The following is a 15,392-nucleotide window of genomic DNA, read 5'->3' as shown; positions in this document are numbered from 1 at the left end:
GTTAAAGGTATTTGACACATTGTATCAGATAGACAACCGAGTTATTACTATCATACATATATTTTTGCAAGAGAAACTGTTAAGTTTATATAACTATACTGAACAAATATATAAATGCAACATGTAAGTGTTGGTCCCTGGGTTTCATGAGCTGAAATAAAATATCCCAGAAATGTTCCATACGCACAAAAAGCTTATCTCTCTCAAATGTTGTGCACACATGTGTTTACATCCCTGTTAGTAAGCATTTCTCCTTTGCCAAGATAAGGACAATAAAAGGCCACTCTAAAATGTGCAGCTTTGTCACACAACACAATGCCACAGATGTCTCAAGTTTTGAGACATGCCTTACTCAAGCAAAAAAGAGACCATGTTTGTGTCAACCTTCTTGCTCATGTTTTGTTGATGGTAATTACATTTTCCATTTTACACTGATATTTTTATTTGATTGACATTGATAAAAACACCCAATAATAAAATGATCACAAAAAACTGTCTAATAAGACACCCAGTGGCCGGTGATTTTAATGCAGGAAAATTGAAATCCGTTTTAACAAATTTTTACCAGCATGTAATCTGTGCAACTAGAGGCGAAAACACACTACATATAAGGGCACAGGGTGAGACCCAGATGAAGACACGGGAGGCAGATGTTTTGAGTCTCTGATATTTATTAGTATCCAAGGGACAGGCAAAAGATCATAACAAGGTCAGAGTCCAGGAGGTACAGAGTGGCAGGCAGGCTCGAGGTCAGGGCAGACAGTATGGTCAGGCAGGCGGGTTCAGAGTCAAGGCAGGCAAGAGTCAAAACCGGGAGGACTAGCAAAAAACAGAGAAAAGGAAAAATCAGGAGCACAGAGAAGCACGCTGGTTGACTTGACAAAACAAGACGAACTGGCACAGACAGACAGAAAACACAGGTATAAATACCCATGGGATAATGGGGAAGATGGGTAACACCTGAAGGGGGTGGAGAGAAGCACAAGGACAGGTGAAACAGATCAGGGTGGGACACTAGATCACCTTTACTCCACACACAGAGACGCATACAAAGCTCTCCCTCGCCCTCCATTTGGCAAATCTGACTATAACTCTATCCTTCTGATTCCTGCTTACAAGCAAAAACTCAAACAGGAAGTACCAGTGACACACTCAATATGGAAGTGGACGGATGAAGTGGATGCTAAGCTACCTGACTTTTTGGCTTGCACAGACTGGAATATGTTCCGAGATTCATCCAATGGCATTGAGTAGTTTACCACCTCAGTCACCAGCTTCATCAATAAGTGCATCGATGATGTTGTCCCCACAGTGACCATACGTACATATCCCAACCAGGAGCCATGGATTACAAGCAACATCTCCAAAACCTAGAGCTGCCGCTTTCAAGGAGCGGGACACTAATCCGGATGCTTATAAGAAATCCTGCTACGCCCTCCGACGAACCATCAAACAGGCAAAGCATCAATACAGCACTAAGATCGAATCCTACTACACCGGCTCTGATGCTCGTCGGATGTGTCAGGGCTTGAAAACTATGATGGATTACAAAAGTAAACCCAGCCGCGAGCTGCCCAGTGATGCTAGCCCACCAGATGAGCTAAATGCCTTCTATTCTCACTTCGAGGCTAGCAACACTGAACCATGCACGAGAGCTGTTCCGGATGACTGTCAGATCACACTCTCCGTAGCCGATGTGAGTAAGACCTTTAAAGAGGTCAACATTCACAAAGCCTCGAGGCCAGATGGGTTACCAAGGCGCGTACTCAGATAATGCAGTGAGCAGCTGGCAAGTGTCTTCACTGACATTTTCAACCTCTCCCTGACCCAGCCCCAAATACCTACATGTTTCAAGCAGACCACCATAGACCCTGTGCCCTAGAACGCCAAGGTAACCGGTCTAAATGACTACCGATCCATAACACTCACATCTGGAGCCATGAAATGCTTTGAAAGGCTGGTCATGTTTAACATCAACACCATCATCCCAGACACCCTGGACCCACTCCAATTCACATACTCCCCCAACAGATCCACAGATGACGCAATCTCTATTGCACTCCACACTGCTTTTTCCCACCTGGACAAAAGGAACACCTACGTGAGAATGCTGTTTATTGACTACCGCTCAGCGCTCAACGGCATATTGCCCGCCAAGCTAAGCTAAGGAACCTGGGAATGAACACCTCCCTTTGCAAATGGATCCTGGACTTCCTGACGGGCCGCCCCATGTGGTGAGGATAGGCAACAACACATCTGCCATGCTGACTCTCAACACGGGATCCCCTCAGGGCTGCGTGCTTAGTTCCCTCCTGTCCTCCCTACACGACTCCAACACCATCACTAAGTTTGCAGACGACACAATGGTGGTAGGCCTGATCACTGACGACGATGAGACAGCCTACAGGGAGGAGGTCAGAGACCTGGCAGTGTGGTGCCAGGACAACAACCTCTTCCTCAACGTCAGGAAGACAAAGGAGCTGATCGTGGATTGCAGGAAACGGAGGGCCGATCACGCCCCCATTCACATTGAAGAGGCTGTAGTGGAGCGGGTTTCAAGTTCCTCTGTGTCCACATCACTAAGGCCCTATCATGGTCCAAAACACACCAACACAGTCGTGAAGAGGGCACGACAACACCCTCTCAGGAGGTTGAAAAGATATTGGATGGGCCCTCAGATCCTCGAAAGGTTCTACATCTGCACCATTGAGAGCATCTTGACTGGCTGCATCACCGCTTGGTACGGCAACTGCTTGGCATATGACTATATGGCACTACAGAGGGCAGTGTGTATGACCCAGTACATCACTGGGGCCGAGCTCCCTGCCATCCAGGACCTCTATACCAGGCGGTGTCAGTGAAAGGCCCTAAAAATTGTCAGACTCCCAAGTCATAGACTGTTTTCTCTGCTAACGCACGGCAAGCGGTACCGGAGCGCCAAGTCTGGGACCAAAAGGCTCCTGAACAGCTTCTACCCCAAGCCATATGACTCCTGAACAACACACACATACACACACATAGACTACATATGACTGCATACAACTACATACGCTCACAAGCACAAAACACACACAAACATGCATTTAGATGCCACACACACACAGAAACACAAACACAAACCACACACAATCACACACACAGACATACTTTCACACTCTTCACATACGCTGCAGCTACTCTGTTTATTATCTACCCTGATTGCTTATTCACTTTTACCCTTACCATACACCTTGTATATAGTCGTGTTATTGTTATTTTACTATTTCCTTTGGTATTTTTTATTTTTTATTTTTACCCTGCATTGTTGGGAAAGGGCTCGTATGTATGTACCTGTTGTATTCGGCTCAGGTGACAAATAACATTTAATTTGATTTGAGTATTTCAAATCATTGTTCCCCACAGGGACTGTGACGTGAGTCAGATAAACTACATGTACGCCCAGTATGTAAAGAACACCATGGAGCCTCTGAACATCTCTGACGTCACCAAAGACCAGCGCTTTCCCTGGACGGTCAGTACTGAACATGATCTACTCTGCAATCTTCTTCTTCCAGAATACTATGTTGCAATCTTATATATATGTATTTTTTTTTTGCCTAACATTATGAATCTATGTTTCTTTCAGAGTGAGAACCCAGAGCACCCCAGTAACCAGATCAAGAGTTTGCTCTGTACGCCTATCAGGAATGGGAAGAAGGATAAAGTTATAGGTACCCTCTCTCGCTCTCGCTCTCCCTCTCTCTCTCTCTCTCTCTCTCTCTCGCTCCCTTTTTCTCCCCTCTTCCCTTTTCCCTCCATGTGGTTTATGTTTACAGACATTGCCCTATCGTATCCTCATTCATTAGGGCCCAGAGTCCCCTTCTTATTCATTAACACATCCTTAGCATTAGTATAATTAGCATTTACATTATAACCAAAACATCATTAGCTGACGTCATTATAACAGGTCTCTCTTGTAAAAAAAGAGATTTAAATCTCAATAGGTTTTTGCATGTATAAATGAAGGCACAAATAGAGAAATTAATTAGCTGGGCAGTGGTGTAACCGTAATGTATGTCCCCCCAGTCCCCCAATGATCAAACAGAACAGGTCCCTTTAGTCTTTCCACCAACTGCCTGAAGAGTCCAGGAGACACTTGGATCAAAACACAACCTACTGCTCCTAGACTCTAATATAGAATTTATTAACATAATGCCCTCCTCCACTCACCTTCTTTTCCTTGGACATTAGCAAAGCAATATATTTTTTTTCTTTCTTCCTATTATGATTTGTGTCCGGGCATTAATTTAGCCACCTGTAATTGTCATGCAGAATGTGCAGGAGAAAGGGCAAGGGAAGTCAATGAGGAGGGTCAGAGTGTTGGCGTTGGCACCTCTCCATGATGTGAATACTTAGTAGGTCTACAGGCTAAGGATAGGGCTTTTCATTCATTACAACCTTGCTATCATTTATGGGGCTATTAGTCCTGGAGTAGATGGACCTTTTAGTTTCAGACAAGAGGTCACTAACAGCAAACTATTTCATATTAAAAGGAGAGCCAAACTAAAGTTTTGTCACCTGTGTGTGTGTGTGTGTGTGTGTGTGTGTGTGTGTGTGTGTGTGTGTGTGTGTGTGTGTGTGTGTGTGTGTGTGTGTGTGTGTGTGTGTGTGTGTGTGTAACAATCCCCCTATGTCGGGTCTTGAAGGTGTGTGTCAGTTGGTGAACAAGATGGACGAGGCGTCGGGGAACGTGAAGTCCTTCAACCGGAACGACGAACAGTTCCTGGAGGCCTTCGCCATCTTCTGTGGCCTGGGTATACAGAACACCCAGATGTATGAAACAGTGGAGAGAGCCATGGCCAAACAGGAGGTCACACTGGAGGTGAGAGACACTGGTCTCAGGTCTGCTCAGTGTTTCCCACCCTAAGGGTTGAGGTTAGGGTTGGAGGAAGGTATGCTGATCCTAGAACAGGCCTATAAATGCAACTAAAATGTGGAGACTTTAACACGAGGGTTGGGAGTGACAGCGATGGGTGCCCTTAGGAAATACTGGATGGTCTTCTCCACACTCTACTCCGTCTTCCCCCAAAGGGCTGTCTGTCTGAGAAGGTCACAAACATCTGATGTGAAAGTGTGTCAGSTACCGAAATGCAAAACTAGGGTTCTATACTGAACAAAAATATAAACTCAACATGCAACAATTTCAAAGATTTTACTGAGATAAAGTTCATATAAGGAAATCAGTCAATTGAAATACATTCATTAGGCCCTAATCTATGGATTTCACATGACTGGGCAGCGGTGCAGCCATAGGTTGTGAAGCTAGTTGGAAGTACGGGAGGCAGTTGATGGTAGAGAAATTAACATAAAATGATCTGGCAACAGTTCTGGTGGACATTCCTGCAATCAGCATGCAAATTGCATGCTCCCTCAGAACCAACACATTGTGTTGTGTGGGGTCACTTAGAAATGTCCTTGTTTTTTTTAAAGAAAAGCACATTTTGTTGTCTGTTAAAATAACATCAAATTGATCAGAAATAGAGTGCAGACATTGTTAATGTTGTAAATGACTATTGTAGCTGGAAATGGCTAATTCTTTATGGAATATCTACATAGGCGTACAGAGGCCCATTATCAGCAACTGTCACTACTGTGTTCCAATGGCACTTTGTGTTAGCTAATCCAAGTTAAACATTTTAAAAGGCTAATTGATCATAAGAAACCCCTTTTGCAGTTATGTTAGCTCAGCTGAACACTGTTGTTCTGATTAAAGAAGCAATAAAACTGACCTTCTTTAGACTAGTTGAGTATCTGGAGCATCAACATTTGTGGGTTCGATTACAGACTCAAAATGGCCAGAAACAAAGAACTTTCTTCTGAAACTCGTCAGTCTATTCTTGTTCTGAGAAATGAAGGCTATTCCATGCGAGAAATTGCCTAGAAAATGAAGATCTCGTACAACGCTGTGTACTACTCCCTTCACAGAACAGCACAAACTGTCTCTAACCAGAATAGAAATGGAAGTGGGAGGCCCCGGTGCACAATTGAGCAAGAGGACAAGTACATTAGAGTGTCTAGTTTGAGAAACAGACGCCTCACAAGTCCTCAACTGGCAGCTTCATTAAATAGTACCTGCAAAACACCAGTCTCAACATCAACGGTGAAGAGGCGACTCCGGGATGCTGGCCCAAGTTGGTAAACCCTACCAAAGCATACAATTTCAATTGAGGAAGTGTGATCATAATCATTAGGATGTTTCAGTGATCCGCAGTAGAAGACGTCCTAAATGCCCCTCAGCCTTCAGATGTGAGCTAAACAGCTAACTTGCACTTAAGATGCGTTTTTTTAGGATGGATGAGAAAGTGAACTTGTTCCAAACGTTTAGCTCAGTTGTATGCTGCTTTGCGATCTATTGACAGCAAGGGTTAAATACTGTAGGCGCAATATTTCTGATGATGCATTTTGGGGACTTTCAATTCATTTGCAAAACAAAACGTAAAAAGAAAAAGATTGAGTGTGTGAGTTGACACATGTAGACCCTTCATATAGGCTATGTGCAGCACTTTGTGCAATTTATCCAATCAGTTGTTTTCTTGCTCAAACCACGAGCAACACCTGTAAAACTCAAGACATTTCTCTCGGAACACAGGGATGTCGATTTGCACGGGACTAGTATTATCAGAGGACTTTGGAGTTTGCCCAAAAAAACTGTAGGTTATTCTGGTTAGTCATCCAGATTTCAGTTTCCATTTAACCCATCTAAACATTAAGCTACAGTTCCCTTGACATGCCATAGGCCTGTTTGAAGTCCCTTCTTGTGACTGTCTAATTTGTATAGCACCTCACATCATCACACATAAAATGGCAGTGCTCTCATCCTCTTCTGCGACTTCACCATATCTTTTACAAACATTACTTTTCTGGGCCTCCCTTTTCATTTTCAACTCTCCTTTCGCAGGTTTTGTCTTATTGATGTTAACTTCGACAATGTCCTTTTTGCCTCAATGGATTGATGTTAACTTTTTCTGCTCGTTCCCAAAAGCATTATCTTGCGATTGGCTGTGTAGGCAATTTGGCAATTTTTCCACCACTGGTGTGTTATTAGCTGTAGTCCCACTCTGGTCCTCTTGGTGCTTCAGCCACACAATATTTTAACTGCGGGTTATGAGTCAACTATGCAACACCTGTCAGGTGGATGGATTATCTTGGCAAAGGAGAAATGCTAAGGGATATAAACAAATTTGTTGACAAAATTTGAGAGAAATAAGCTTTTTGTGTCTACGTACAATTATATATATATTTTTTAGCTCATGAAACATTGGACCAACACTTTACATATTGCGTTTATATTTTCGTTCCGTTTCTTTCTATAGTCTGTCAGAGGGATAACTGTGTGTGTGTGTGTGTGTGTGTGTGTGTGTGTGTGTGTGTGTGTGTGTGTGTGTGTGTGTGTGTGTGTGTGTGTGTGTGTGTGTGTGTGTGTGTGTGTGTGTGTGTGTGTGTGTGTGTGTGTGTGTGTGTGTGTGTGTGTGTGTGTGTGTGTGTGTGTGTGTGTGTGTGTGTGTGTCTGTCATTCTCAGGTCCTTTCGTATCACGCCTCTGCTGCAGAGGAAGAGACGCGGGCGCTGCAGGTAACTGCGGTAAATTACAATTTATTAACTTACCACACACGCACTTACAAACACACACACTTGTGGCCATACAAGCATTGCCAGACAGATGCCTTCCTTCAGGTTGGAAGGACAGTGTGTAGATGAGGTGACTTCAGCCATGATGTAATGAGACCACTCCAGCGCATGTAAAACTAACCAATATGGCGACTCACATGAAGATACTCATGCAGCCTATGAGGATAACGGTCTGGAGATTAAAAAAACACGAAAAAGACTGACCATATTGATTAGGGTTTCAAATCAAAAGTGAAAGTATGCACAATACCCATTCCAGAAAGCCAATTTAAGGCCCAAATCATTTGCTTTTAAAGTTTGGCAATGATAATTGGGGTTAACAGATGAACCAGTATCTGAATTCTTTTTAGGCCATGTTACCCTCCCTGTTGCTGAAGCATTGACTCTCTGAAGGACTGATGTTTCTCTAGCTAGAAGGATACAAGCTCAGTTTCTTAAAACGCCAAAGGATGTGGGTTCGAATCTCGGGACCACCCATATGTAAACAAAAACAATATGCAAGAATGACTGCGAGTTGCTTTGGATAAGTGTCTGCTAAATGGCTTATATATTATATATTTCAGCAGTGTGCATCGGTTTAGTTCAAACAGTTGATTGACAGTACTCTCATAATATCTGTGGTGGTTTTAGGAAAAGCTGTGTTTTACTTTCTGTCTGATTAGACATAATTATATGGTAGGATTCCCCACCGTTGCCCTGATTTCTCTCACCCTTCTTTCTCACAAAGGCTTGTAATCTCTCTGTCTGAGCTGACTCTGCTGCCAGAAAGACAGAGAGATAAAAATGACTAGAAGGAGAGGTCAAGAAAATGCCAGTAGAGAGAGAGGGAGAGGGAGAGGGAGAGAAAGAGGAGAGATCCTTTGTGCATTAGGGGTGTCCTGTCTGCTCTGTGTAGAAGTGCTGTCTGTCAGCTAAAGGGGAGGTGAGCCGAACACAGATAGATACTCTTCCTGATCACAGCTCATTGATTATTAATGCCTGCTAGAGATCCCTGGTGCTTAGGGAAGGTGAGTGTTTGTGTGTGTTTGTGTGTGCGTATGTGCATAAATATAGTATATGTGTGTGTGTGTGTACATGCGTGCATACCCTATATGAGTGTGTATGTGTACATCCCTCTCACACACTCCTCTGTCTGTTTGTGAAGGTGGCCACTGTTCCGTCGGCCCAGTCTCTGCGCCTGATGGAGTTCAGTTTCAGTGACTTTGAGCTGTCCGACGCTGAGACCACTCAGGCCACCATACGCATGTTTGTAGACCTCAACCTGGTCCAGAACTTCCAGATGAAATACAAGGTAGGTGTGTGTGTGTGTGTGTGTGTGTGTGTGTGTGTGTGTGTGTGTGTGTGTGGTGTGGTGTGTGGTGTGTGTGTGTGTGTGTGTGTGTGTGTGTGTGTGTTGTGTCGTGCGCATACTTAACTATGTGCATGTATGTGCACATGCCTGCATGTGTGTGAGTACATAGATGTGTGTTTGTACATCCATAACAACAGCTCACACCCTCTAAATCAGGATTCCCTCAACACACCACGTGGCCTTGTCATGCATCATCACAATAGATGACTGATGACATCATAACCTATAGAATGCGAAGGACTTTGAGGTTCAGAAAAAGTCATAATGAATGTCAATATTTATTATCAAATCATTAATTGAACAAATGTGTGAGTCACTATGCATTGGCTGATAGGGAGTTGATTGGAAGCTTATGCCGGTAAATGGATGACATGGAAAGATTGGATGAACAGAATCCAGTGATTCGATTAGCAGGGTGGTCTAAGTTTTCCTATAATACCAATCAGATTGCAGCCTGGCCAATTTTAAGCTCTACTGCTTGAGGATGTACAGATACAATTAAAGTCACTATCATTCTGTCTGTTCTCTATTTTCTTGTTGAACATTTCCTCTCTCTTGCTGCCATTTTCCTCTCTTCCCCCACCTCCTCTTCCTCCAACTCCTCTTCCCTCCCCTCATCCCCCTCCTCTTCCCTTCCTCCTCCCCTCCTCTTCCCTCCTCTCTCTCACCACCTCCTCCTCATCTCTCCCTCTTTCTCCCACTTTTTTCTTGTCTATCTCCAACTGTGTTCCTTCATATCCCACCTCCTCCCCTCTCTCCTCCCCTTCTCCCCCCCCCTCTCTCCCTCCATTCCCTCCCCTCTCTCTCCCCTTCTAAACTCCGCCCCCCTCTCCTCCCTCCCCCCTCTCCCTCTTCCCTCCCCTCTCTCCTCCTTCTCCCCCCCCCTCTCTCCCCCGCTCTCTCTCCCCCCTTCTCCTCCGTCCCCCTCTCTCCCCCTTCTCCTCGCGTTCCCCCCTCTCTCTCCCCCCTTCTCCCTCCGTTCCCCTCTCTCCTCTCCTCCCTTCCCCTCCCCCTCCTCCTCCCCCTTCTTCTCCCCGCCTTCTCCCTGCCCCCCCCTCTCTCCCCCCTTCTCCCTCCGTCCCCCCCTCTCCCCCCCCCCCCCTCCCCTCTCCCCCCACTCTGTCTCTCTGGTAGAGTCTGTGCAGTGGATCCTGAGTGTTAAGAAGAACTATAGGAAGAACGTGCCTACACACTGGAGACACGCCTTCAACACCTCCAGTGCATGTTTCGCCTTGTTCAAATCTGGTCGGTTACAGGTGAGTCAGCCAATCAATGGCCAGCATGGAAGGGGTGCCGGGTCACTCCGTCCAATCATAAATAATATATCCAGCAGGACGTCTTATTTTGTCATTCCGACCAATAGCTATTGAGTCAACAGTGCTGTAACTGTGCTGTTACCGGGTCAGTCCGACACTGTGTTCTGTCAAGTCAGCATTCGCTTCCAGTTACTTAATATTTAAATACAAATGTTCTACCCTCTGAATGTATTACTCTGCCATCTAGTTGGAAGATTCAGATGTATATATAGGAAGAATATCATTATCAATAATATAAGTCAAAGACCAATTGAACAAACAGTACTGTAATCTAGAAGAAACAGAACTCAACGTATCCCAAACACCCAGTTCAGTCCAACCCATTTCAGTCCAACCCAGTTTTTAGTGCAACTAATTTCCAGTCCTAACTCAGTTACAGTCCCAACCCAATTCTAAGTCCAACCCAGTTCCAGTCCAACCAGTTCCCAGTCGCAACCCAGTTCTAGTCCAACCCAGTTTCTGTCCACAAGTTCCATCAACCAACAGTCAAGGTCCAACCCAGTTCCAGTCCAACTCAGTTATCAAGTCCATCGTTCTAGTCCAATCCAGTTCTAGTCCAATCCACATCAGTCCAGACCATCAGTCCTCTAGTCCAACCCAGTTCCAGTCCAACTCAGTTCCAGTCCAACCAGTCGTCCGTTCCTCCAACTCAGTCCAACCAACTAGTTCTAGTCCAACCCAGTTCATCACCAGTTCAGTGCACCCAGTTCCATCCAACATGCAGTTCTAGTCAACTCAAGTTCTAGTTCCAACACCCAGTTCCAGTCAACTCAGTTTCAGTCCAACTCATTTCCAGTCCACTCATCATTCCAGTCCAGACCAGTTCTAGTCCAACCAGTTCTAGTCCCCCCCCCCCACCACACCAAGTTCTAGTCCCAAACACAGTTCTAGTCCAACCACAGTTCTAGTCCAACCCAGTTCTATTCCAACCCAGTCCTAGTCCAACCAAGTTCTAGTCCCAACAGTTCTAGTCCAACCCAGTTCTAGTCCAACCCATTTCCTAGTCCAATCAGTTCTAGTCCAACCCAGTTCTAGTCCAACCCAGTTCTAGTCCAACCCAGTTCAGTCCAACTCATTCCAGTCCCACTCAGTTACTATCATCCAACCCATGTTCTAGTCCCAACCCAGTTCTAGTCTAACCCCAGTTGTTCTGTCCACCCTCAGTTCTAGTCCAACCCAGTTTCTAGTCCAACTACAGTTCTAGTCTACCCAGTTTCTAGTCCAACCCAGTTCTTTACGTCCAACCCAGTTCTAGTCTCCAACTCAGTTCTAGTTCTGCAACTCATGTTCAGTCAATACCAGTTCTAGTCCAACCCAGTTTCTAGTCCAACTAGTTCTAGTCCAACTAAGTTCTAGTTCAATACAGTTCTAGTCCAACCCAGTTCTAAGTCCAACCCAGTTCTAGTCCAACATCTAGTTACTCAGTTTCCAGTACCCCAGTTACATCAGTTCTGCCATATCAGTTCTAGTCGCAACTCAAGTCTGTCCAACCAGTTCTAGTCCAACCCAGTTCTAGTCCAACAGTTCAGTCTCAGTTCTAGACATAACCCTACATCATCACACCCAGCTCTGTTCTGATGACTCTGTTCTTTGATGATACATGCTCTTTCTGATGTCATGTACTGTCTGATGATTACGTCTCATGTTCTGAGCTACATGTTCTGTTCTGATGACTACATGCTCTGTTCTGATGATTACATGTTCTGTTCTGATGAACTACATGTTCTGTTCTGACTCTGGTTGATGATTACATGTTCTGTTCTGATGATTACATGTTCTGTTCTGAACAATGACTCATGTTCTGTTTCTGATGACTACATGTTTCTGTTCTGATGATTACATGTTCTGTTTCTGAGATAATGTCCTTTCTTGTATATGTTCTGTTCGATGATACATGCTCTGTTCTGATGATACATGTTCTTGATGATACATGTTCTGCGATGATTACATGTTCTTGTCCATGATTACATGTTTTTGTTCGGATGACTCCATGTTTCTGTTCTGATGACTACATGTTCTGTTCGATGATTACATGTTCTGTTGATGACTACATGTTCTGTTCGATGATTACATGTTCTCGTTCGATGACTACATGTTCTGTTCTGATGACTACATGTTTCTGTTCCGTGACTACATGTTCCTGTTCGATGACTACATGTTCTGTTCCGATGACTACATGTTCTGTTCGATGACTACATTGTTCTGTTCGATGATACATGTTCTGTGATGACTACATGCTGTTCGATGACTACATGTTCTGTTCGATGACTACATGTTCTGTTCGATGATTACATGTTCTGTTCCGATGACTACATGTTCTGTTCGATGATACATGTTCTGTTCGATGACTACATGTTCTGTTCGATGACTACATGTTCTGTTCTGATGACTACATGTTCTGTTCGATGATTACATGTTCTGTTCCGATGACTACATGTTCTGTTCGATGATCATGTTTCTGTCGATGACTACATGTTCTGTTCGATGAAATTACATGTTCCTGTTCCGATGACTACATGTTCTGTTCTCTGATGATACATGTTCTGTTCGATGACTACATGTTCTGTTCTGATGACTAAATGTTCTGTTCTGATGACTACATGTTCTGTTCCATTGAATACATGTTCTGTTCTGATGATTACATGTTCTGTTCTGATGATACATGCTTTGTTCCGATGCTAAATGTTCTGTTCCTGATACTACATGTTCTGTCTCGATGATTACTGCTCTGTTCTGATGATTACATGTTCTGTTTGATGACTACATGTGTTCGATGATTACATGTTCTGTTCCTGATGATCATGTCTGTTCGATGATCATGTTCTGTCTGATGACATTCTCCTATCATGTTCTTGTTCTGATGATTACATGTCTGTTCCGATGATTACATGTTCTGTTCTGATGATTACATGCTTCTGTTCTGATACTTACGATGTCTGTTCTGATGACTACATGTTTGTTCGCGATGATTACATGCTTCTGTATTCTGATTGACTACATGTCTGTTCTGATGATTATCATGTCTGATCTGTTTCTGTATGTGTTACTGTGACATGCTCTGTTCTTGATGACTACATGCTCTTTCTGATGACTACATGTTCGTTCCGATGACTACAGTTCTGTCATGATTACATGTTCGTTTCCGATTGACTACATGTCTTTCTGATGATTACAATGTCTCTGTTCTGCTGATTACATGCTCTTGTTCTGATGATACATTTCTGTTCCGATGATTACATGCTCTGTTCTGATGATTACATGACTCTGTTCTCGATATTACATGTCTCTGTTCTGATGATACATGTCTGATGATTACATGCTCTGTTCGATGATTACATGCTCTGTTCTGATGACTACATGTTCCTGTTCTGATGACTACATGTCTCTGTCTGATGATTACATGCTCTGTTCTGAATGACTACATGTTTCTGTCTGATGATACATGCTTCGTGATATACGTCGAACTAGTTCTGTCTGATGATACATGCTCTGTTCCGATGACTACATGTTCTGTGACTACATGTTGTTCCGATGACTCTGTTTGATTCATGTTCTGTTCTGATGATACATGACTCTGTTCCGATGACTACATGTTTCGTGTTCCGATGACTACATGTACTCCCTCTGTTAGATTAAAGGTTACTATCCAGGTCTTGCTAAAACTGGCTGTAGAGTTGATGTGTAAGCTGCTCTCTCAAGCAGACAGTGCTAAGCGCTAACTCCCCTCTCTGTGTAATTGAGACTAAACACTGTGTGTGTGTATGGGCGTGTGTGTGTGTGTGTATGCATGCGTGCACGTGTGTGTTGAGAGTTTTGTGTGAGTGTGTTTGCCCACCCTTGTTGTCTCGCTTGTCGTAATACTGGCCTGTATAAGCACGGTGTCCTTCCATAGAGCTAGAGGAGTATATAACAGCTGTGGAAAAGTATGTGTTAAAGTGTTGTGTGTAGTTGTGTGTTCATGGTCTATACTGTATGTGCTTAGCTGGTGGCCTGTGATGGAAGTTGGTGCGTTAATACTGATGACTGTTCATAATGAACGACACTTGTTTAGTGGATTTGTGTCTCATTCTCTTCTTCTCCTTTCTCTCTTCTCTCTCTTCTCTCGTCTCTCTCTCTCTCTCTCTCTCCTCATCTCTCCGTCTCTCTCTCTCTCTCCTCTCTCCTTCCTCTCTCTCCTCTCTCTCTCCATCTCTCTCTCTCTCTCTCTCTCTCTCCTCAATCCTCTCTCTTCTCTCTCTTCTCTCTCTCTCTCTCTCTTCGTCTCTTCCTCTCATTCTCTCTCTCTCTCTCTCTCTATCTCTCTCTCTCTCTCTTCCTCTTCTCTCTCTTCCCTCCCCTCCTTTCCCGTCCATCTCTCTCTCTTCAGAGTAATATGACTGATCTGGAGACCCTGGCCTTGATGATCGCCACTCTGAGTCACGACCTGGACCACAGAGGGGTCAACAACTCCTACATACAGAGGTAGCCTGCAGTACCGTGTGTGTGTGTGTGTGTGTGTCACAGAATCTCACAGTGGTTGTGTGTGCATCTCTATCAGGAGTGACCATCCCCTGGCCCAGCTCTACTGCCACTCCACCATGGAGCACCACCACTTTGACCAGTGTCTCATGATCCTCAACAGCCCAGTAAGATCACACACACACACACGCAGGCACGCACGCACGCACACATATTTGTCACGCGTGTCAGGATTCTATTGGTGTTTCCTAATTTTCTCTTTGTAGGGCCAATTCCATGAGCTCCAGCTGCTAGTCTAGTCTTGTCTAGGAGATAACACTGCTATGGTGTAATTAAGCACTGTGAATAAGAGACCTGCTTCATCTTCATGGACACAAATTCACTGGAGAGCATCAGTTAGCTCATCTGGATGTAGTAGACACACACACAAACACACCATTATACACACACATTGCAAAGATAAGGAGAACAGATCTAATTGATGAATTGACTGTTTTCGAGTATTGTGGATTTGTGCTGCCCTGGCAACCATGCTGTAGTTGAACCTAATAATGGCGCAGGAGGGAATGGCGGCCATTTTAAGGGGCTGCTGACCAATTG

General features: G+C 44.2%; 1 protein-coding gene across 1 annotated transcript in view; it reads left to right on the top strand.

Annotated features, from left to right (window-relative positions):
• pde5ab (phosphodiesterase 5A, cGMP-specific, b) overlaps positions 1-15,392 on the top strand; it is a 76,599-nt gene that overhangs the window by 49,852 nt on the left and 11,355 nt on the right. Inside the window, exons 9-16 of the mRNA XM_070449645.1 lie at positions 3,403-3,511; positions 3,626-3,710; positions 4,686-4,861; positions 7,560-7,610; positions 8,812-8,958; positions 10,155-10,274; positions 14,701-14,795; positions 14,872-14,959. Of these exons, the coding sequence (XP_070305746.1) occupies positions 3,403-3,511; positions 3,626-3,710; positions 4,686-4,861; positions 7,560-7,610; positions 8,812-8,958; positions 10,155-10,274; positions 14,701-14,795; positions 14,872-14,959 (871 nt within the window). The remainder of the gene's footprint in view (positions 1-3,402; positions 3,512-3,625; positions 3,711-4,685; positions 4,862-7,559; positions 7,611-8,811; positions 8,959-10,154; positions 10,275-14,700; positions 14,796-14,871; positions 14,960-15,392) is intronic.

This window comes from Salvelinus sp. IW2-2015, linkage group LG3 (assembly GCF_002910315.2).
Source record: "Salvelinus sp. IW2-2015 linkage group LG3, ASM291031v2, whole genome shotgun sequence".
NCBI lineage: Eukaryota > Metazoa > Chordata > Actinopteri > Salmoniformes > Salmonidae > Salvelinus > Salvelinus sp. IW2-2015.
This window is presented reverse-complemented; position numbering and strand designations above follow the sequence as displayed.